The 24,597-nt window shown below is 31.1% G+C and overlaps 2 protein-coding genes across 4 annotated transcripts; both read left to right on the forward strand.

Moving 5' to 3' along the window:
• The first annotated feature begins 1,268 nt into the window (after positions 1–1,268).
• LOC131845135 (15-hydroxyprostaglandin dehydrogenase [NAD(+)]-like) lies at positions 1,269–5,360 on the forward strand. The gene is made up of 5 exons (XM_059194173.1): positions 1,269–1,377; positions 2,127–2,360; positions 3,580–3,753; positions 4,419–4,573; positions 5,122–5,360. The coding sequence occupies exons 1-5, from the start codon at positions 1,276–1,278 to the stop codon at positions 5,267–5,269; spliced, it is 813 nt and encodes a 270-aa protein (XP_059050156.1). The 5' UTR covers positions 1,269–1,275; the 3' UTR covers positions 5,270–5,360.
• Positions 5,361–6,703: 1,343 nt separating this feature from the next.
• LOC131845082 (annexin B9-like) lies at positions 6,704–24,592 on the forward strand. 3 transcript variants are annotated; one of them, XM_059194101.1, is made up of 9 exons: positions 6,704–7,082; positions 7,209–7,694; positions 11,020–11,196; positions 14,092–14,296; positions 17,978–18,057; positions 18,766–18,838; positions 19,215–19,388; positions 22,347–22,528; positions 22,955–24,592. In XM_059194101.1, the coding sequence occupies exons 1-9, from the start codon at positions 7,065–7,067 to the stop codon at positions 23,009–23,011; spliced, it is 1,452 nt and encodes a 483-aa protein (XP_059050084.1). In that variant the 5' UTR covers positions 6,704–7,064; the 3' UTR covers positions 23,012–24,592. The 3 variants fall into 3 exon arrangements, with proteins under 3 accessions (XP_059050084.1, XP_059050086.1, XP_059050085.1); XM_059194103.1 differs by lacking the exon at positions 7,209–7,694 and having other exon boundaries at positions 6,711–7,082; XM_059194102.1 differs by lacking the exons at positions 6,704–7,082; positions 7,209–7,694 and adding an exon at positions 9,578–9,795.
• Positions 24,593–24,597: the final 5 nt, after the last annotated feature.

Raw genomic sequence — 24,597 nt, forward strand, 5'->3', positions numbered from 1 at the left:
ACTGTCTGTTTTTCACACTCACACGATAAAATAATTTTAAAGCCTAGGCCTCGGAAACTTGATCGCGAAATAGACACGTCACTTTTACAAGTTTTACATATAACTATTTCAGAGATTGCAGCAAATACAGAAACAAACTCCAAAAATGCAATATGCGAAATTCGAAGCGATGGGAATATATATATATATATATATATTTTTTGGCCGAAGCTGATGTAAATACCGTATCATTTTGGTGGGTAAAACGGTTTCCACTAAACTTTCTTTTTTTACTACGACCAGGATGAACATTTCCACTCGTACTTCCTTTCCGTCCACTCATTATGAAAAAAAATAATTTGTAGCTGTTGCTCTCTTCGAAGTTCAACCAAGACTAAAATAACTTCGGTAAAATATTATAACAATAGAAATTTCTGTTTAAGTCTGTAGAAACGTGTCTAAACTTGTATAAACAAATATATTAATAAAAGGGAGGCCAGGTATAAAGCCGACGGTACACAATAGGCCCGGTCTCTAACTGCCAACTCACCGCTCCGAACCGCTCCGAACCGCTCTTTCTTTTACCTGCTGTATCTTTAAAACGACTTCGAATTTTCTAAAATCGCTTTACTACCGTATTCTAGACATGTTAAGGGAGCAATTTATGAAAAAAAAAAATCGATTTTTTCAACCCATCACATAGGAAGACCCCCTTAAATATGAAAAAATTAATTGTAAATATAATACTCACCTCATTCGATGTTTGTACTCTGTTGCACTAGCCGTGGTCACTAGCAAATTGTAATAGCTACAGTGACATCGTTGTCGCTAGGTGTCAATCGTTTGTTCATCTACCGTCAATTATATTATCCTGGGGAATCAATAAGGAAATTGAAACTATAGTGGCTTCCGTTAGCTATTACTAGCTCAATAATAGTCAATGTCAGGTCGACCTCCACGCCTTCGCTCTATAATCTATCGTGGTTAACCACTGCTTCATCCTCATCATATTGTTTTTTACTAAAGTCTTATATTTATTATACTTATAGCATATGTCGTATTGCCGTGTTGTTGTTATTATGTTGTAAATATTTGTTCATTATCCATGTTTTGAGTATTTTGTCTGTACCAGTCTATTTGACAGGCAGCGATGCTCAAGCTAGATTAAACTTTAAGTCCATTTGTTTAGATTGCTTTATCGAGAGCATAGCACTATATGCGTCATGTATTTTCTGTCACTATTTAAGTTAGAAATAATGAGATACAATGTAATTCGATTTCATTGACTGTGCAGAAATGACGTTCGAGTGGAGAGAGAAAGTGGTTTTAATTACGGGTGCCTCGAATGGGATAGGCGCTGAAGTAGTCAAAATATTAATTGACGTCGAAAATGTAAAGGTAAAAATATCTACTACGTATTATAAAATAATATTAATAACGCATCTATTGGATGTTGTCATTTCCAAGTAAAACATAATAGAAATAACATTCACTCATACTAGTTATTATATTAACGATGTTTTATTTTAATAGAGATTGTAGTCATTGATGTTATGTAGCATAAAAATACTACTAATATAAAAATATCTACTTATATAAACAATTTGCATTAAAACTTTTTATGTAGTTATCTTTTAATTTAATATTTAATATAATAGACGACCTCGGTGGTTTGATGACACACCGCTTTACATATCGATGGTCGGCTCTTTGGCACAAACATTTATATATATATATATTGTTTGTATCGGTCTGTGTGTTTTCTGTGTAGAATATGTATATATTTACGAAAAAAAATCTATGTATTTGTATCAGTTATCTAGTACCCATAACACAAGCTTTAGCTAGCTTAACTTGGGTCTAGATGGCGCTGTGTGAATTGTCCTGAGATTATTATTACATTATTATTATTATATATCATTTATATTAAAATAAATTATTGTAGGCTTTTCTCTTGCAATGGTGCCCCAAAATCTTCCCTGGACATGAAAAATGAGATGGCACAATAATATACTGTTCATAATCATGTCAGAAAATAAATAATCTATATACAAGTATATAAATGTGAACAAGTACCTATTCGATAAAGAATAATATATAGTTATTTAAAAAAATACATATATTATATTTGTGAATTTTCTTTGCAGCATGTATCTATTTTGGATATTGAAGATCCTTTCACAGAACAAAAAATACTCAGCACAGCTCATAATAAAAATAAAGTAAAACATATAAAATGTGATGTGACTGATGATACACAACTCTTTGATGGTTATAAGGATGTAATAGACAGATATGGGTGTATTGATGTGGTTATTAATAATGCTGGATTCATGAACGATTCCTTAGACAAATATAAGAAAGAAATAGAACTAAATGTGGTAAGTAATTCATTTGTTCTTAACTATTATCCGTTATTGTAATGAGTATTATTTAATAAGTATATTATAATGTAGAGATTTTGTTCGTATATTAAGCATATGTTAATATGCTTAATATACGAACAAAATGAAATAATGTATCTAAAATTATATAATTTTAAATAACTTATCCGCTTATTAAATAGATTCAATTTTGTTAAATTCTTATAAATCGTAGTATAAACTGCAAAAATAAGTATATATAATATATATGTATTCTGTGAAGCAACTATCGTCATAAGTGATTGTATAATAATCCTGGACATATACAAAATAACATAGTATGGGTAGATAAAATAGCAATACAACAAGTCTCTTTAAAAAATAGTCATAAACAATCGGTCATATCGCGTAGAGAATAATTATCAACTAATTATAGACGGACCTTAAACTCCTACGAGATTAATTATTTAACAAATATTTTTACAGTAATATCTTTAACTGTCTTGTAACTTAGCCCATATCAGTAGAACGTTTGGATAAAATTACAACTGTAGAAAACTTTGATCTAGTAATCATATCAACGGCTCTTTGGTTGGTTGATATAAATTTTAATATTATATTCAAATGTATCTATCACACTTACACCTAAATAAATAAACACATATTACATATATTAATAGATTATTTTAACAGTTTGTCCAATTAAAATAGGTAGTAGTTTTTAAAATTTTATATTTTAAAAACTACTACCTATTTTTAATACAGCTTTTTAATCTACGAAAGAGAACTCAAAATAAACCTATTGAATTTCTTATATATTCTTGACTTCTTTGCAGACAAACACCTCCCAAAATTATAACTTATATATTATTTGTACATTATTGTAGTATTAACTACTTGACAGTAGTAATAACTTATAGTAGATACTAACTGTACGTACAGCTATGATGCCGACCTTAAATATTGCAACTTTTCTTAACTCTGACGCGGCGCCGTATTTCAAATTTAGAATACTTTATAATGTGCATCTGCAATTTTAAATTTATTTGAAAAAAATATATAAATGTAAAAATTTGATTATGATTATGATATATGATTGTGCTTAACAAATCCATCGTTTATAATCTGATAGTAGGTAATGTATTATATTAATATTAATAATAACAGCAATGATAAAACCCCTGATAATTAATATGACTGTGAACTATATGAATGTTACCTGTAATTACAATTTCAGACAGCATTATGCACTAGTTCCCTTAAAGCAATAGAAGTAATGCGCAAAGATGAAGGTGGGCAAGGTGGAACAATTATAAATATATCGTCCATTTGTGCACTGATTCAACATCCATTGATGCCAATTTATTTTGGTACCAAGAGCGCAGTATTGCACTTCAGCAATTGTATTGGTGTAAGTAAGAAGAAAGTAATTTATTCGAATTATCTAATTTATAGGCAAGATATGGAATTTATGATCAAAACATTTTTCATAATTATAATTTTGATTGTTATTAACATACCGAGCTAGATCCTATGTAAAGTCGTCTTTGGAAGTACCGCTTGTGTGTGTATATCGAATACCTAACTAAACATATTTTTCTTCTTCTTTCTTTCTTTCATATTTATTTCAGTATGCGTATCATTACATAGTATAAAACAAAGTCGCTATCGCTGTCTGTCCCTATGTATGCTTAAATCTTTAAAACTTTTAATAGATAGAGTGATTCAAGAGGAACGTTTTTATATATATAATACACATACATATAGCACACCCGTGCGAATCCGGGGCGAGTAGCTAGTATGATATATTTAACAAAATACCTTCGATTCGATTACTCTTTTTTCAATAGATAGTTCGATTTTTTTCTGCACTGTTCATTAGTGATCCGATTTTTAGCTATGTGCAGCTGTAAAAATCAGTTAGGTACAATCAACAGAATTACAATAGTTTAAAAAGAAAATGTACTGACCTAAGCAGTCATACTCTTACATAGTAATTAATTCACGTATGCATGCTCATTTTAACAAGATTTTATTCAAGTGTTTTTTAAACTATCCATTTTATCTATATTCCAGCTGGAACATTATTACTACCGAACTGGAGTTCGAGTGATAACAATGTGTTACGGTGGCACGAATACAGGATTAATATCGGCAGGAAGTCTTGCCTCTTTCGATAAATTCACAAACGACAACTTAATGGATATATTAAAGGAATTTCAAATACAAAGGTTAGAAATAAAAAACGTTAATCAAAATTTTTAAATCTATCTATAGTAAATGGACAATCAGAAAGTAAAAATAAACAAAACCATTCATTAGCCCGTAGAATTAAAATACTTAACAGTCAGTTTCATTACTATATTTCAAATTAGGAATAGGAATTAGAAGTTTATACCACACAATAACAAGTTAATAAACACAAACAGGCCGCTTCTAGGTTGGTCTGGCAGCTATAAGGTTTATTTTGTAATTTACTACTAGTACCTATTATCAACTAAGTCCTCAATGTGTAATCTGTATACATACTTACTGGGAATGTGAGGTAATATAGATACATGTAAAAACATATTTCTATTCTTTACGTAATTCTTCAATAACTTTTAAACTATAGCCTATCAGAAAATAGTTACCGTTGCTTATTTGCAATTTTGCCTTCATACTAATAGTAGGAACTAACAAATAAATGGTCCATACTATAATTATTGGGATATACTAGTGGATTCTATTTCTCTATTTACAAATAGATATTATTATTATTTAATTTTAATTTTTACAGCCCAAAATCTGCGGCCGTAGGGTTAATTGAAGCATACAAGAAAGGCAAAAGTGGTAGTACATGGTTGGCAGTGAAAGATAAACCTGTAAGGGATATAACAGAGAATGTAACAAAAGCTTATGAAATATTGTCTGAAGGTGCTATTTAGCTATTTAGATCTCTTTGTAACAAAATACATTTTCATTTTATTACCTACCAAAGATATGTGTAAATATTACAATAAAAAATAATGGAGTTTTATTTATACGCCAGTCCATCCATTTTCATTGAACCATTTAAGTTTATAAAAATATCGAGAATGACTATTTGTGTAGGTACAGTACATATCTAAGTTGAATCGTATGATAATGAAGAGTCAAGATTGTATGGAGCTTTAAACAATATCGTAACAAAATGTTATTGTGAACAAAGTGTCATAAGTGTTTTTGTGTATAATTTGAAAATCATATAATATATTCTTAGTTTTGAGGTAGATTCTATTCGTTATTACACAAAATTCTCAGTCAAAAGTTATCTAATATAATCTGTAGCAACCATTGAGTTACCAACCAGACATAATTAAAAAAATAAAAGGAAAGATTGAAAAAGCGAATATTTTTTTTTATTAAGTATTTTACGGCCATTGAGAAATCATAATTAAGAAAATAAAAGAAAAGATTAAAAAAGCGAATATGTAATGGGGTGCCCCCAAACCACATGCGGCTATTCATCTCTGATATAAATATAATCAGTATAAGGGGGCTAACTCCAGTCAATGCTACTATTTCTTGTAATACTTAAATTTATTACGAGTTTCATACGTAATGAAAATTTAACATAAATAAAGTCATAATAAAATTATAGGATGGGAATAACTTATAAAACAATATGAGATTGCACTTTTTTACTTCGAGTAGTGAATATAAAAGAAACTTAAATTACATTTAAAACATTTTCAAGGGAAAGTAAAATGTCCAACTGGCAACATTGTTTGACTATTCAACTGTCGAAGCTGACGAAGTGCTATTAAGGTACAACTTAGAATAAATATCGACAACTGTAGTCGATTTAAAACATCGGATTAAAGTATCGATTTTTTCGATATATCCAATGAAAACATCGAACACAGACTAAAAAACTTTTTTTTTTCGTTTCCATATAAAAATATGCTCACTTAATCTATAAATTACATTTCAGTGGTCCTAAGAAACTAAAATAACTTTATTTAAATATTTATGCTATGGTCACGAAAACTGATAGCAAAAATAGATAATTTCCATAGTTGTGACAGCTCAGTCACACACTATTGTTTCGCTAGCTCTTTAAAAATATTTATTGTCATTCATATTCACTCTGATTAATAATTGAAATGATAACATTTCAATTATTAATCAGAGTATATTTTTTTGCCATTTTATGTTCCTTGAAATATATCTGATTGACAAATTATAATTTGTTAATACATACAATCATTCCGACATATTCATGTAAAATCGAGATATTTGAGTGTGTTCGATGTATCGATATTAAATAAATATTGTCTTATGATAGCAACCGTAGTGGTTATTTGCCAAGTGGCTAGATACTTTTTTTTAATAATGCTTTATTCATGACCATTGGCTAGACTAGATAGGCCAGTGTGGCTAGTTTTTAACTGTTAACTGTTTCTGTTTTGCAGTTTTTCATGCTTTAGCATCTTTATAGTTTGTGGTTATTATATAGTGACACTGCTCTCCACAGATTAGAGAGATATTACTCTGTGAATTTGTCTTGTGTTGTCTTGCTTCATATAAGTAGAAGGCACGTTTAATAAAATTCCCATTCATTGAATTACATTTAGTGTATTTCCTGTAAGTGCAGTATAGTGAACTTTCCTAGAATCGATAAAAAGTGTCAGTGGGTATCTACACAGTTAGCGACCTAAATTACCTGTTTTCATCCGAATTTCACGTTTTTAGAAGAAAATGAATCCTTATCAACAAGTAAGTGATGTTCAAGAATTGCTTTTATATTTTTATTAATTTGCTTACTAAGTTTTGTTTATCACAAAGGAAAAAATATTCGATACAATAATGGATCATTGACGTGCATTTTCCTTTCATTTCAAGGGTCAATCGCCATACCCACGTCAACAATATCTACACAATATTGGATTTAGCAACTCGGCCCCACAATCTTTCGGTAACCCAATGCCTATGTCGGGATTCCCTACAATGGGTTATCCGGCACCACAATCTGGATATCCTAACACGCAACCTGGATACCCACAGTCAGGTGGTTACCCACAATCCACCTCTGGTTTTCCATCAAGTCAGCCATACCCTCAGCCTAGTCAGGGTTATCCACAACCAAATACTGCTCAAGGCTATCCGTCTGCAGGGTACCCACAAACTGCTCAATCTGGGTATCCTCAACCAGCTCAATCTGGTTACCCTGCTCAATCTGCTTATGCCCAACCTGGTAGTTATCCTCAACCAAGTCAACCACACCATCAGTCCAGCCAATATCAAGGATATCCACCGCATGGTCATACACCTGTTCAAAGTCAGCAGTTATACAGTGTCTCCTCGGGACATGTGCCTGACACACCAAAGGTATGTTTAACTTGGCTATTTCAATAAATTTTGCCATTACACTTCAGAATTGAAAGAGGGAATAATATATATTTGCTAATTCAATTTCGAACCTGTTCAAACATTGTTCCTTCAGGATCCATTTAACATTTATTCATTTGACTATCATTAATTTATCTATATTCATTGTATTTAATATTCTTATTTGTGATAAGCGAAACATCTGCATAAATTGTAACAACAAAAAATATTTAACATACTATACAACCTAATGTAAGTATTGCCTGTTTACTTTATAAACAAATGTGGTTTGGTTATTTCATTTTAATACACTTTAGTGCTGCACAAAGGGTTATATTTTCAATCATTATGCATAGCTTTAATTTCACAATATTTATATTTTTTTAATTAGTAGTAAGTAACTATTATAGCTTGACTGACTTGAATGTTATCTTACTTGAAATATTTCCAAACAAACATGATAACAAAAAGTTTACATGAGAATTTATCCACTTTACAGCAACAATTGGACTGCCCCATTTAATGTAACAATTGTGATAGTATCTGATAATAGCAAATACTAAATATTTACTATGTATTATTACATACTGTCATAACTGTTACTTGGGTTAGTCCAATGTATTATTATAATAATGAAATATTTTGTAAATTATTTGGACAATAATTTTTAGAAAATTATAATGTATGTATATATATTTATTATCCTGGTATATAATAAATATATCTACATTTTGTTAGTGGCTTAAAGAAACAATAATATGACATTTAGTATTAACAATTCTGATATTCAGAGCTGTTGTAACAAATATTTCACTATTAGAGTTGTACCAATGATTTTGTTTAAGCATAATATTGAAATAATTGTAAAAGACAATTGTCTGTTTAGTCTGTACAGAAATTTCTTGGTCTAGTATCAGATAACTAGATATTATCATCCGTAAACTTGTGTGTCCTTGTAATATAATGCAACTCGTGATTATGTGGTCGAAGATGTATCAGTGGATGTTTAAAGAATAATACATTAGTTAGTTAATTTTTTGTGGCATTTTTATGTACTTTTTTCTTCTCTTTCATGAATAAAATTTCAAATGAATATATAATTTTGTAATTAATATTAGATTGATATTAAATTTCTTCGAACCCTATTTGCAAAGTGACATATATTTTAAAATATTTAATGTAGTTTTTAAGGAATTTATCATATTTAAGATAAAAAAATATATTTTCTAAAACATTTTATTTTTAGAAAGGAATATTTATATCTAGAAATCAAGTGTAAGACTGAGAAAAAGATTCCTAATCCTACATTATCAGTTGTATCAATCAATAACTGGAATAGGAATGGTTCCTATTCAATAGTATAGTGTTATAGCTTATACAGGATAGTTAGAAATTGTATATCAGTTAATTAGTGTCCAACTAGTGTATGTGTCTGTTGAAATTTAATGTGCGATTGTCACTATGCATCCTTATCTATCAAATTATAAAATATGCTGCTGTTCCATATCCATAAATATCATATCTTAGAAATACGGCACAGGCTACAGGGTGCTTATATTTTTGTGTCCAAGCATTTAATAAAAGCACATCATTGTGTAGGTTATCACCAGTTACGATGAATCTTGAATATCACGCTGCTGAATTTCTTGCCTTCTCTCATTCCCAAATTTTTTTAAAACCGTTATATGTACAGAGAAACGGCAATTTTATTCCACGTACAGATAACAACTAAAATAATATAGAAGGCTGGTCCAGTACTTACGTGAATCTATTCAAGGAACGTTTCGCTGCAATTACATTGTTATGCTCACTTCGTGTGTCGCAGTAAGCAACAATTCAGTCTTGGCATTGGTCTCCACTACAATGGATGTGGAGAGATCTAAAAGCCTACATTCTCACCTTCACATACCTTGATAGTTCGAACTCATGGTGTACAAAAGTGATGTGACTGTACTGTACCGTTTGATGATCATCGTCTAAATCTGTGGGGACTTCGGATTTATAAATTAATATGTCCTCTGTAACATCAAATTCAAGTATGCGCAGTGCATATAGAGCAACAATTGGCCTACGGCGTGGGCTCAAATCGTTTCGTTATACGGTATTTATGTTTCATTGTTGCTTTTCGTTCTGTACAGTTAAAGCTATACCTAGCTACTTTTTATCTGCTTGTCGGCGAAAGGCTAGTTGTTTCTTTTAAATATTAATTTTATACGTTCGAAAATCTCGCACGACCTTACCTAATAAAATTTGATCAATCTAAGTACACCCTATTATTAAAATAGGATGTAAATATATTCATTTTATTTGTGAATGTTCTTTATGAAATATATGTCAATTCGTAAGCAAAACTATGAATAACACTGTCGTTTTACTAGATTGCATTCCAGGACATGGATAAAAACAATGGTGCGACAGAATTAATCGCCATGTAGATAACATACATGTTTCCGGTTTTCATATATGTAATATGCAAAATATTTACTGCAAAAGTACTGACTGTAGTTAATCTGCATACTACTATTGTCTATTATATTATGTGTAGTATTTAAATTACCATCTCATTTCAAAGTCACGTTTTTATAATTGCTATTAAATTATAGTTTATATATCTGATAGTATGTTGTAGCTTTTTATTCACTATATTCCTAGAAACGTCGGCGTCTTTCTAATACATTTCGAATACAATACACAATAGGACTATCATAGAATTTTACGAGCGTTCTTTTAGAGATGTAGTCTAGTGGTTCACTATCCCGATTTATAGAAGTTTGAATCTCACCGACAACCAAAATTTTTATATATCAGTTCATATTTTGATTGATTCAGATAATGGAAATACCCATGATAATCAACAAAGAATAAAAGATCTGCCAATTTAGAATCAGTTATACTCAGAGAAATGTATTAAGCATGCCAAGGGTTGGACTCATAATAATGTTGACAAAAGGGTATATTTTTAGGTATATATTTATTTTACTTAAATCTGATGAAAATCATATCGTTTAAACTACCCTTCTGCTTGGGGCCCACAATGTTAAGACTACAGGCCACCAGGCGTCAAAATTTTATTGTTCTTTTTATTCATTTTGATTGTTTCAATTATACGCTGAAAACAAATTAATTTATGCATTAAAATAATGCTTTGTGCTGATCCATGTTCAACAGTGATATGTTTATAATAAAAACAATGTTTTTAATTTACCAGCGTAGATTAGGTAAAAGACATATGAAACTTACAAGAAACTTGTTACTATTCATAAACATATCCGCATTATGAGTTATTGTGTGGGTGCCCAATATTAAAATTTTAATATTTTTGCAGTCCAAACCCACCGTGGTGCCAGTCAATCCTTTCGATCCTCGTGAGGATGCTGCGGTATTGCGGAAGGCTATGAAAGGCTTCGGCACAGACGAGAAAGCAATTATACAAGTTCTGACGAGACGCAGCAATGAGCAGCGTTTGCGCATCGCTTTCGAATTCAAGACACTGTATGGGAAGGTAAGTCATGACTACGAGTATTAGATATTAAACCAATCATTATTTAATCCCCTATACGTGACTGATGTTCATTGATATAATTGAATTACCTCGTTTAGAAATAGTTGGAAGAAATATTTTTAATAAGATAACTAATATGAACTAAACCTTAAATTTTAAATTATGTACTAAAGTTTTAGTGCTGATGATAGATTTTCATAGGACATTCCATAATCGTAAATAAAATAATCCTGATTAAACAGAGACTAACTAAAAAAAGTCGACGAGACATTATATACAATAAATATGAAATCATGTCGAGCCACGACAAAAGAGCCATCACTATCAGATAACAGTATGAACATATCTGATTACCGGTATATTAATTGTAAAACAGCGGAAAATGATGTTAACATAGACCATGATACATTTCGAGAACACCAAACAGATAAAACAATACAATATAACAAAACAGTAGTTTTTGGCAATTTTGTATCTAGAGAATAACTTCTGAAACCACAGCACTTTTTAAAATATTAGAGAATATTTTTATTAAATGCTTAAATTATTCAAATACTCTTAAATAATTTTTTTCACACAATTAAAAAACTGCGATATCTAAAAAATGTGACAAAGTACGTAACTGGTTTTTTTATGCATTAATATGAAATTGTTCACCTGCCTGCCCGGTGACAGTATACACTGGCACCAGTAGAGGATAATAGGAATGGGTCAATCAGGACTGCGTAGAGGTTGAGCTGACATGGTACATTATTAGCAATTGGGGCACTGGTCCTCATTACAAATAATTCCTTATCTTCCGTCCTATATAGGAGCAGCATATTTATTATACCGTTCTCATTAATAAAGAGAATAAAATAATTATTCTAAAAGTTTCTCAATTCTACTTAGATGGTGTCTTTGACTGCAATAAAGCCATTCAAAATTCAAATTCAAATAATACCCATTCAAACATCCTCATGTCAAGATCATAATTTTTCTAAGACAACATCAGATATGTGGTTAAAAATCGTAAAATTTTTGGAGTATTCGCCTTTGACCACCGCTCTTCTAACATTATATTTATGTTAAAAAGGTTTGTTAGTTGTAGTACTATACATTTTGCATACTTCACGGTGCATTAAATTTTTTCTAGGGAATATGTGACACACATTCCGTATAATGTTTTTATTTCATAATTGTCTGCAACAAAGCCATGTATGGCCTTTTTACTCCAATTTCTTACATTTTAATAATGTATTTTATGACGCAAGTACTTCGAATCTACTTAGAATTATTTCCTGAGCCAGGTTTCTTAAACTAATGTACACAGATTTTAGGCGTTTCTTTAAAACTTGATAGATTTTTTTTGCAACTATATGTTGCATTATAATTGAGTAACATAGACTGCAATTCATGGATAGCGCGGCTGAATATTTTTTTTTTATATATACTAGTTGTGCCCGTGCTTTCACCCTCATTAAATTTATGGCCTATGTGTGATTCTGGTGTATAAGCTATATTACTGTAAAGTTTCATCAAAGTCTATTCCGTAGTTTTTACGTGAAACAGTAACAAACATCCATCCATACTCGCAAATTTCCACGTTTATAATATTAGTAAGATATATAAAATCTTCCATTATCCTTAATGTGAAGAAGGAAAAGTGGCCGTTTGTAAACCTATTATGTTTTAAATTTGTCCTTGATTCAGTTTACCGTGTTTATTTCCTCCGGTTATTGTGATTTGTAATTTCTAGTCAGACTAACTGTCGTTATGCATGGCGTATCGCCGTATGGGACTACTAGGTAATGTAATTACAGCTGACTTGACGCCACTTATACGTGTGGACGCATACAGCGATTCGGTCCGTTAGTATTAAATATCACGTACGAAAATATGTCATAAACCAACTGTCCAAAAGAGCACTGTTTTTCGGCTGATAGGACCTTTGGCAAATGTGCAACTATTTGTTTTTGCAGGTTGATTATATAAATTAAAGTGTGCTTGAGACATTTGTCGCCTGGCGCCAAACATGGCTTTAACACATTAGACCTTTTGACAGATTGCTCGCACTCATTCAAACAATTGTGCGCTTTATTTTTAGTAGTAGTTAACTTTCTGCATGTACTGTACATGCAGAAAGTTTACTACTACTAAAATATGCACCATATCTTATGCACTTATTTGACATTGGGCTGTTTTAATGTACCCATAGCAATGTTTGCATTGCAAATGTTGGTTCAAACTTTGCTCACACAAGCTCTAAGCTAATTATGTGCTATACATTGTGATTTTGTCGTTTGAGTATTCGTTGCGATGTCTGGCGCCGACCTAAGGCATGGCCATAAGGTTGAAAAGCGTGAACAACTTTGCTACCACATATGGGTTTATTACCGTAACAATTTACTCACTGTTATCAACGTACGTGGGTGTGTATGTAGGCGCATATTACCACATACTCGATCCGGGTCATGCCATTATTTTGAATTAATAACAATAATGGAATTGACACATATTTCACAAAAACCAATAGGCAATGTTAAAAATATATGACTACTATTGACAAATTAAACTTGTATTGAAAAATAAGTCATATGAAATTATACATAGTATTACATATGTTAGCAATAAATAGCTACTAGCACACATAAATGTCTACTATTGGTATTACTACTAATAACAAGGTATAAAAAATAGAAATTGATAATAAAAATTAAAGAAAAAAGTTTAAATTTCTAAGATATCGTCGTATTAATACGTGTCTAATTAATCGTCGTAAGATATTGTATGAGTGACAATTCAGCAAGCAGTCAGTGGGAAAGAAACTGGCAAGAAACTTTACTTCATTGAGGCATATCCTAAAGAAACTAAGATCTTAAGTAATTGAAATTTAATACTCATTTTCCTTGTCAGGATCTCATCTCCGATTTGAAGAGTGAGACGAGTGGCAAGTTTGAGGATCTCATTGTGGCACTGATGACTCCACTGCCCCAATTCTACGCTAAGGAACTCCATGACGCCACCTCGGGCATTGGCACCGACGAAGATGTACTAATTGAAGTTATGTGCACAATGTCCAACCACGAGATCCAGGTCATCAAGCAGGCTTACACAGCTAGTAAGTACATTATATTATTTCCCACGTTTTTAGTTTATATTTGTTTAAGATTGTAACATGATATACAATGAACTAAATTACAGTAGTTAATGCAATTATAAACACTTTCCTTAAATATTTAAACTTTAAGCCAATCAATAACGTATTATTAGTGTAATATTTTCAGACATTTTGTTCTTAAATGAACGCCAACTTATATTAGTTTTATAATTTGCAAAATCAAAGATATACAACTTTTAACTTAAAACTATTTAATACTTACATTATTTAAACAGTACTCGGGTATAACATTCTAAAATGTAAGATACATTTCTTTATATTAAGTAGAAAAATATGTCAAGCAGAGGCCTGCTGTGATTTCGCCCAGATTCAGTACATTACTGTACATTGGGTCTAAGATTATAAGTATTATATGTGTTAATCTAAAATATAGATCATCTGTGTACCAAAATTTCGTTCAAGTACTTTAAAATTGTGACCGAATATTTTTTGTTACTTTCTTTATGTTTCTAATACCTACACACTTATCTACATAAGATACTCCTGGTTACACTTGATAATAGCGTTGTACATCAAATATTTGCTTTTAGTACATATTGTCAATATTGTCGACGCGGTTTCGTGTTAATAAGTGGTACCTAACATATTGATAACGTCCATTATAGCCACTTAACATTATTTAGGAATGTTATATATAAAACAGTACCAAGAATACTTACTGAATATTCTGAGTGTTTTCCTCAACTTCAAAAGATCAATAAATATTGATATAAATACAAATATAATACAAATAATACAATTTTGTCAATTATAATAGTATAGCCCGTTAGTATAAAGTTATTTGATTAAATATTGTAAATGACTATTATCGCTATAGCTATCATTTATGTAACATACCCAATTCTACTGTTGTATTTCATATATTAGATATAAAATAGTTCTATAAATGTTGTCAGTTCTAACTGACTCATTATTGTTGAGGTGAAAAACCTAAATTTACACAGCGCTCACTCTTTGCTCTCATACGACGTTAAAAATATAAGAAAATATTTTCGGTAGTCTTCACTTTATTAATTTGGTACTTTAATAAATTAGTAAGTGTCTTTATCAAATATAAGTACTTCAACATATAGGCTTGTGAAAATTTTTGAAATTTCTCCACAAATATGACAATAATTTTGGTGGATTTTTTCTGTATGCCACCTACAATTAATTAATCAAATAATGAATGGCGCCGTATAGATACATACTTTATGTATTTTTGTCGTGTGTACCATCAATAGATCTATAAATGTACACGGGTACGAAGTAGCCGGTTCCCCTGGTTTGAAATAAAGGACTAATAAAAAATAGGAGGAAATATAGGATAGGATTGTTTCTGTGTACACCACTTTCCGTAAAAAGTTTATTTAAAGTATAGAATTAATTAACAATTTTTTTCTTTTTAATTTGTCGTTTATATGAATTGGTCCTACGACAACCTCGAATATGATATACATAACTAAGTAACAAATTCCGGATCTAGTCGTTTACAGTATCAGATTTTAAATGATATGAAGAGCAGGTAGATGACTGAAACGACGCATTCTCAGAACAATACGTCCTTGGTTGCGTGATCTTGTTTCTAATGAATTGTTTCCGAGACTAGAGGCTAAATTTATACGTTCTATTCTCATTCTTTACTCGATTAAAGCAATGATAATTTAAGATTTTGTTGCAAAAATTGCTTTTAACTATGATATAATGGTGTAGGGGATTGTTAGTAATGGAAGCTAGTTACTAAAGGCCTAGTGTAGTAATGTACTAAGTTAGGCTGATCTCTACGCGATCCACGTATATTTTCCACGACGGCCTAACCAACCTAACTTTATCCACTTTGTATCATCTTGAGGTGTACAAATAAAACTGTCCGAGGTTTATTTCTTAACCGTCACGAAACTGTTATTAATTATTAGAACAATATAATTTAATAATAATTGTTTATTGATAGTTTTTTCTTTCTAATATTTCATTTTATAGTAATGTGACTAAATATCTAAATTTGTTCCCACTCCTTACCTTGTTTTATTGTCCTTACTATGTTTTATTTTTTTAATATAATCTATCTTGAGGGTTTTTTTTTTATATTTTTATTGGGAGGTTTAGGCTATTGTCATATACTTAGACCTGTAGCACTGCGATCTACATAGATCAATTGTTATTGCATTTATGTGAAGGATATTTTTTAGGAGCGATGGTTTTTATCTCCTCAGTTTAGAGTATAAACATTTCAAAGGAGATATTTCGTTTACGCATAAGTGGAATTCAACAACATAGGATGGTGTAGTGAGGGTACCCTATTCAGCTTGGCAAAATCTGCAGATTTTTGTTGTGCCTAGGTTTGCCATTTGTTTATTCAAGTTCCAGTGTCTAGTGAGGGCCTTAAGGATCTTAAGGGAAACAATAAAGATTTTTCTTTCATTCATGCAGTGGTTACTCAATAGTGTTAATGTGGCAATGCTAATTTTTCGCTTTTCGTGATTTATGCGAGTGCAAATTAGAGTTCTATTAGCAGAACTACTGAGTGTACAATCGTACGTGAGAATAATAAGTAGAATATTTTTGTTCATCCTAATAGTAAGAATGTGAAAGTGGGATTGTTATTAGTTACTTGGCGCCGTAAAGGCTAAATGAATGTGGTATACACGATCTATCGTGACAAAATATGAAATCGTCCGATTTCATATTTTGGGCTATGAAGAATAGAAGTTATATTTTACTATGTCATGGGGACGTGATAACGGGCCGAAGCTAGTTTACTTTACATATAATAACCATCAGTAGGCATGAAACTCCGACAGCACTACCTCAATATCTGAATGAACCACCGAAGGAAATATCTTTTTATTTCTAATTTAATTTCTACTAAAGATTATTGCGCCGGCACTATTGAACAATTTACATTACAAATGTGAATAAATTTAACAACAAATTTATTCACATTTTACTTGTTTACTACTAAGTTAACTAATTACATACATAATGTATACATATAGGTATATGTACAAAATTAAAATGAAAACTTTGTGATTTTAATTTTACAACTTTTCTTTTCTGGTTATTACGTCAAAAAAATATTTATTTGTATGTCTGCCTGTCTACCTGCTTGTTTTTGATAATATCTAAATGGGCTGCGCTAATTTTGATATTAATTTCATTCGATAGCTTATGTTATAAGGAGTAACTTAGGTTAGTTTTATTTATTTTAATTTAAAAAACGCAAATAATGTATCGGGTAACGGGTAGCTTATAAATTAAATAAATAAACTTCTGAAAAATAATAGTAGTATTAATTATTTAAGCTCCTAAACTATTTTCAAGTAGGCAGTGTCTTTTTTTATAGCACAAAGTACAAACGAGCTTGCGGCTCATCTGATGGTAAGTGATTACCTTTGCCCATGAGCACCCGCAACACCAGGGGAAATGCAAGTACGTTGCCGGCATTTTAAGAAGGAATAAGCTCTTTCCTTGAAGTTTTAAATATGATATCGATTCAGAAATACCATTGCTGGAAGGTGATTCCACAGTGTGGTGCCAAACCACATTGTGGAATCATCTTCAAGATGACTTCGTGTATTAAAAATAACCTAATAGTAAACCACTCAAATATATGTTGTTTTATCGTAATGTTTTATTTTCAAGTGTACGGGAATTTCTTGGAAGATGACTTGCGTGGTGACACATCAGGAAATTTCAAGAGGCTAATGACATCTTTGTGTATGGTGAGTTAATGATTGCTCGACCGTGTACACTGTTTGATGATAATATAGTGACATGGATTTACATAGAAGCGTCATCTAAATATTCTTTATAAGTTAAATTTCAATCTTGAAACAAATTAAAGATATATCATAGCTACTCAATAAAAATAAAACGTAACGTATAAATAAAACGGTAAATTCCCGTGATTTATACTATATTTTTTTTATATATTCGCTTACTAGAAATAGAAATAATCTTTATTCAAATAAACTTAATATAAACTCTTTAGAATGGTCATATTTTTTTTATTCTATCTCTTCATTCGGAACCCAAGAAGAATGAACAAGAAGAGTGAACAATACACATATAATAAATAAAAATACATATTAACAAGGATTAGGCATGCGACAATCACCATAGAAACCGCAACGCAATCAACCTTTGTGCTGTCAGATAATATTGTTAGCGCTATGAATTTTAAGTTTAGATTTTTACTACAAAAACATTATTATAATTTATTTCGTATTAAAGAGTTTCGTTAATTATTGTAAAATTAAAGTTACTTTTAGAGAATGCATTGTAGTTTAGAATCGTTCCCGCTGACATCACTATTTCTGTTGTGACATTTGCTGGTTGAAATATAGTTAAATACGATACGAAATTACGATCACTATGCCAATGTATAGACTTAACTTATTTATGTTTATATTTTCGTATTAAAATTTCAGGGAAATAGATCTGAAGAGTTCCATGTGGATCAAGAAAAGGCAAGGGAAGACGCAAGGAGCTTGCTCCAAGCTGGTGAGTGATAAGTAGTTTTTATGTGTTCGCTGATGACGCTTACTTTTTTTAACAGATGAAATGAAAATAATTTTTCATTGTACCATTGTTACTATGATATATTGATAAAGTGACCCCGTGGTACAGGATTTGTATAAAATCTATACAAATAAATAAAATTGAAATGGGTTTGTAATTTAAAATAAATAGATTTTCACTAAATAATATATTTAAAAAAGTGTTTGTCTGAAAGGGCTGAACCGATTTTAACGCGACTTTCACTTGCAGATAGCTAATGTTACGAGGAGTCACTTAGGCTGCTTTTAGAAATTTTGGCAGGCTCAGTTTTAGTCCAAAAACTTGATTGCAGTTGAAAATGAACAAATCATATTTCCAGGTGAGCTTCGTTTGGGGACCGACGAGTCCGTTTTCAACGCGGTGCTGTGTTCCCGCTCGTTTCCACAGTTGGCGGCCATCTTCCAAGAGTACCACTTCTTAACCGGACACGACATCGATGACGCCATCAAGGCAGAGTTCTCCGGTGACCTTGAAAAGGCACTGAGAGCTATTGGTAAGTTACTTAATAATATTACGGCCCCATGACTTTACATAGTCATAATTTCGGAACGAGTTCTTATTTTAAGTACTGTTTACATATGCTGTTCATATTTTTAAGAAATGTTTGCTTCGTTTATCAAAGAAATAAGTTTTTAATAAGAAATGTCGCAAAAGTTATGGATATGACATCGATGACGTCATCAAGGCAGAGTTCTCTTGGGACCTTGAAAAGGCGCTGAGAGTTATTGGTAAGTTACTTAATAACATTACGGCCTCGTGACCTTACATCGTGGTCTCGGAACGTGTTCTAATTTTAAATATTGCTTTGCGTTTGTTTTTAATATTAATAATCTTCACTTCTTTTTATCAAGGAAGAAAATTAACAGAATAACTAGTTGGCCCGTAAATAACTAATTAACAATAAGATTTAGTTATTAAATATTTTAACTCAGTGGTACTGAAATTTGTGCAAAGTTTTGTTATTTTAGGTTTTAGAGAACTTAAGATGAGAAGTCAATTCTTTCATAGTACTTTTTACACTTTATTAGCATATAGTTTGTAAACAGTGTGGATATCTTATCTTGTACAATAATCATTTTTTCCAATAATATCGTTCGAAATATAACTCCTTATCCAAATAAGTAATTCACAACATATCAGATTATCTTGAGTAATAACATTGTTAATAATCAATAAAACAATAATTTATTTACTTTTACATATATTAGATAATCTTGCTGATATTGTAAGCTAAGTGTACGTGTACAGGCAGTGACGGATGATATAATAATATATATATGTACCTTCCTTCACTATTGTTATCTCAGTTTGAATAGCCAGAGGCATTGAAATGTTGACGCGGCAAATGCAATATTTGACATGCACCGGGGGTATATTAGAATCCGCTGTCTCTCGGATTAGTATGGATTTTTATCGGTGTTTCTATAACTGAAGAGACGTTTAGAAGTATATATTGGACCAGAAGTTTTTTGTGTCGGCAAGACTCGAATTCATGAGTTCATGACCTTTCAAAGTTAATCAAGGCAGTAAACACAAATTTCATACTGTACTTAAAATTGTAAACGTCCGTGACATGAAGTTTGTCATAAATCACCTCTATTACAATAATAATAAGGTCTTAAAGTTAAATATCCGAGTATGCTGTTGTAATTGTAAAAGTTTTTAATTATGTTTTGTTTATTTGTTAATTAATCACGGCTGGACGAATTTAAATAAAAACTATGACAATACAATTATGTATATAAATCATGTAAAATACTTTGTCTAATTGAAGCGTGTATAACTAAGGAAAAAGTTATATTTGATATCAGTCACATTTTCCCTTATGTTACAGTTCCTCGCTCTGACCTGTACTCGCTTATTTATGTTGCACAATAAATGAGTCACATTATTACGTCACATCGCTGCGTAATGCCAAACATGAAACGCTACGCGGGTATGCGTAAAACACGTATTGAGTCAATCATGCGTCATGAATTACAATGACGTACGGACATTATTAGAGATCGAAAGAGCGCTAGTCATCAAAATCATTTGATTTTCAGCAGTTAAATGTCGATTTGGCCTTGTTTCAAGCATGATTGGCTCAACTTTCTATGTTGTTATATTTATTTATTGTTGATCACGAAATACGCTACAATACAGCTTTAATGCTCTCGCCTTCCCTTCCAATCGATCCCCCGTCCAATTCAAACGGGGATCGAAATTACGATGGCCTGAGCGGAGGTTCGAACCCCTAACGGTGACCTCAGACTAAAGTCAGGGGAGTTGGCCTTCAGCCGCTCTGTCTGCACTAGCACTTCTTCCGATGAAATGCTAGCAACAGCCAACAGCATTAGAGTAGTCCGAAAAAAAAACTTTAATTGCTGAGTTATATTATGTGTATACCAAAAGAATAGAAGATCAAGATAAAATATCTATAATAATCAGTAATGCCCAACTGCAGGGTGCTTACTATTATCATGCAAACTTGTTCTTATACTAATTAAAATTCTCATATTTTTTTTATATAATTGGAAAGGTAAACAAGCCTGTCTGATGGTATAAATAACGGTCTAATGTAAATGTAACGGTCACGTATATACATGCATGTGCAACATCACGGATATCACATAATTATGGAATCCCGTGGCGTTACTCATGCGTTGCTATTCCGGAGAACTAAGGTGTCATGTTTCCTTATTCTGTAATTTCACTCCCTTATCTCACGCTATAATCTAAACACATCTTACAAAGCATGCTGCTTGACGGCTGATATAGATAAGATAGAGGCGCCCACGCAGACAACTTCCTACGAAGTCTTATCTCGTTATATAGAGTTCATATTATGTAGTAGTATGTAATGGGTTGTTGTATATAAAAATGACAAACCTATGTTCGCTATTGAACTGTTTTTCCTTTTTATTCATGCATTTTTTTTTAATTATTCTTAATTTAAAGAAACGGTATAAAAAAACTAATATATTTTTAAATGGTTTTATTTCTAGTTTTCTTCTTCATGTGACAATGTATTTATGAATTTACCCTAGTCAGACAGAAATAAAAAAACGACACCCTGGGGAGAAATGGAGTGGCGATTATATTTTTATTCCGTCACCATATCCATAAAAGTTCTAACCTACTAATAATAGAAGTTTGTATGTGACCTATTTACAAGTAAATGACGGAACATATCTTGTTGAAATTTAACGTGAAGATAAATTGTATAACGAGGAGAGACCTAGAATATATATTATCTATACTAAGTATTAGTAAAAATAAAGAGTTAAAGTTTGTACTATAGACGGCTATAGGCTATATAATATCATCCTACGATCTATAGGAACGGAGCTGCAATGTAAAATGTTGCAAATTCGAGACAGAGCAAATTACGAGAGTCAACTAGTCTAAAATCAGAGGACGAAGTCGCTAATTAGTATTAAATATCTCTACAATATATAAATCTTTACAGTGAAAGTGGTACGCAATAAGCCGCTATTCTTCGGGGAACGTCTTCATAAGTCGATGAAGGGTCTCGGGACCAACGACCGGCAGCTCATCCGTATCATGGTCACTCGTTGCGAGGTCGACCTCGGCGATATCTCGGACATGTTCCAGAACAAATACGGGGAAACCCTCGCCAGTTGGATAGAGGTCAGATTATTGTTATTTATACATTTTTATTATTACTATTGCATTTTTGTGTCTCGTTGTCACAAGATGACGTTTGTCTTGGCACTCGTGAACTATTATACGTGTCATTCACGTTTTAAAATTTGACGGCCTTGCTGGTTAAGCACACCGCTTTACTTCCCATGGTTGCGGGTTCTATTACTCGCACGGTACAACCTTTTGTATTCATGAATGTAATTGTTTGAATTGGTCTGAATGTTTTCTATGTATATTATGTGTACATTTATAAAAATGTTGAGTATTTACATCAGTTATCTAGTACTCATAACACACGCTCTGCTTAGCTTGGGACTAGATGGCGCTATGTGAATTTTCCATATGTAATACATTAAAATTATGCTACAGTAATGAATGATTTTTATATATCTTATGTATATTTTTTTTCAGGGCGACTGCTCGGGCCATTACAAAAAATGTTTACTTGGATTACTGGGTCTCTACTAATTTCGTGCATTGTAGTTTTACATAAAAAATGTATGTCTTATGTCAGTGTTTTTACAATTTAATGGCTAATTTTTTATGGCTATATAGTTTATACACAATTATGTCTAGAATATCTTTATAACTATATTCTTTACAAGAATTTAAGTAGCCGTCCATACCAAAGTATACGCTACAGTTGTTTGTAGCATCAAAAGAGATATAGACTCAATATCTAGTTGACATTTTATAGTATTCCAGAATTTCAATATTCTATTTCTGAGTTTAGGTTATTTCTGAGTCAATAGATAGAACATACTAAATTGATTCTGTTTAAATATAAACATGGCCTAGATGTGCAAATTTGTTTTTTTTTAATAATCACACACAGTTCTAAATTTAATTTAAAAACTGTTGGTTCTAGAAATAATTCAAATATCACATTTCGCGTCTAGCATACTTAGTATGGATGGTTTCTTCAATTCAGGCGTCTACTTTTATATATAAAAAGTTGAAATTTAATATATTTTGCAAATTTTATGCTATTTACAACAAAGCCGTCCCAATGATCTGATATTAAAAATTATACGAATATACATTATTTCAAAGGTCTTACCTAATTTGAGAAGTGGCAATTGTAAACTCATACCACTTTGTATCGATAATATAAGGCTTCAATTTTAAGCATCACAAATATATTTTTTTTTCTATAGAACTATTCTTTTTGTCACTAGTTCATTTAAAGCAGATTATTAATGATACTATAATTTAGTGTAATTTGGTAAGAGACTGTGTAGACCCCAAATATTTATAAGTACCGCCAATTATAATTATTTAATATAAATAAAAAAAAATCTGCCTGACTGCTATCTCGTGCCCTTAACTGTAATGTGCCTAGATTGGATATTTAAACAAATCTATTAATATCTACATAATTACGAATATTATTAAATTTAATCGGGTTAATAAAAAATGTTTTCATATATTATTAAATAGTGATACACTTACTACTTATATTTTTATTGAATTAATCGCAATTAATCAGAGTATGACTTTACACCATCATGACACCTGTTTAGTTTAAGATCATAGATTATTGATAGTTTAAATATTATGTCAGAATATTACTCTCATTACACCAATAGATGGGTAAAAACAGTTCCTTTAATTTTTTACAGATGCCAAAGTACATGCCTATTTTATTTAATCAAATATCATCTTTCACAAATCGTCCAATAATACTCTTAAATTATTGTATTTTTTTTTATAAAAGTACATACATTATAATAGTTATTTATTTCTGTACGAATAATATAATTTCTTTTCCTATTATTACTACTATGTATTGAAAACTATAATGATATTCATGCTAACACTTTTAATAAAGCAGCCCTGTATTTTATATATAGAAAAAAAATAGAATTTTAAATTGACTGGTGAAATTACAAACTCGTCGTTGCAAATCACAATATAAATGTATTTTTATTTTTTATTGTAACTGGCAGATCTGTTCTAATTTTAAACTTATGCTTATTTATTGTTCTGTATTTTTTTTTTATGAAAAAGTAATAACCTGTGGCTCTGTAAACATATATATATATATTTATATA

The sequence above is a fragment of the Achroia grisella genome, unplaced genomic scaffold, assembly GCF_030625045.1.
Source record: "Achroia grisella isolate CSIRO2021 unplaced genomic scaffold, CSIRO_AGI_Agris_v1 utg452, whole genome shotgun sequence".
NCBI classification, from domain to species: Eukaryota; Metazoa; Arthropoda; class Insecta; order Lepidoptera; family Pyralidae; genus Achroia; species Achroia grisella.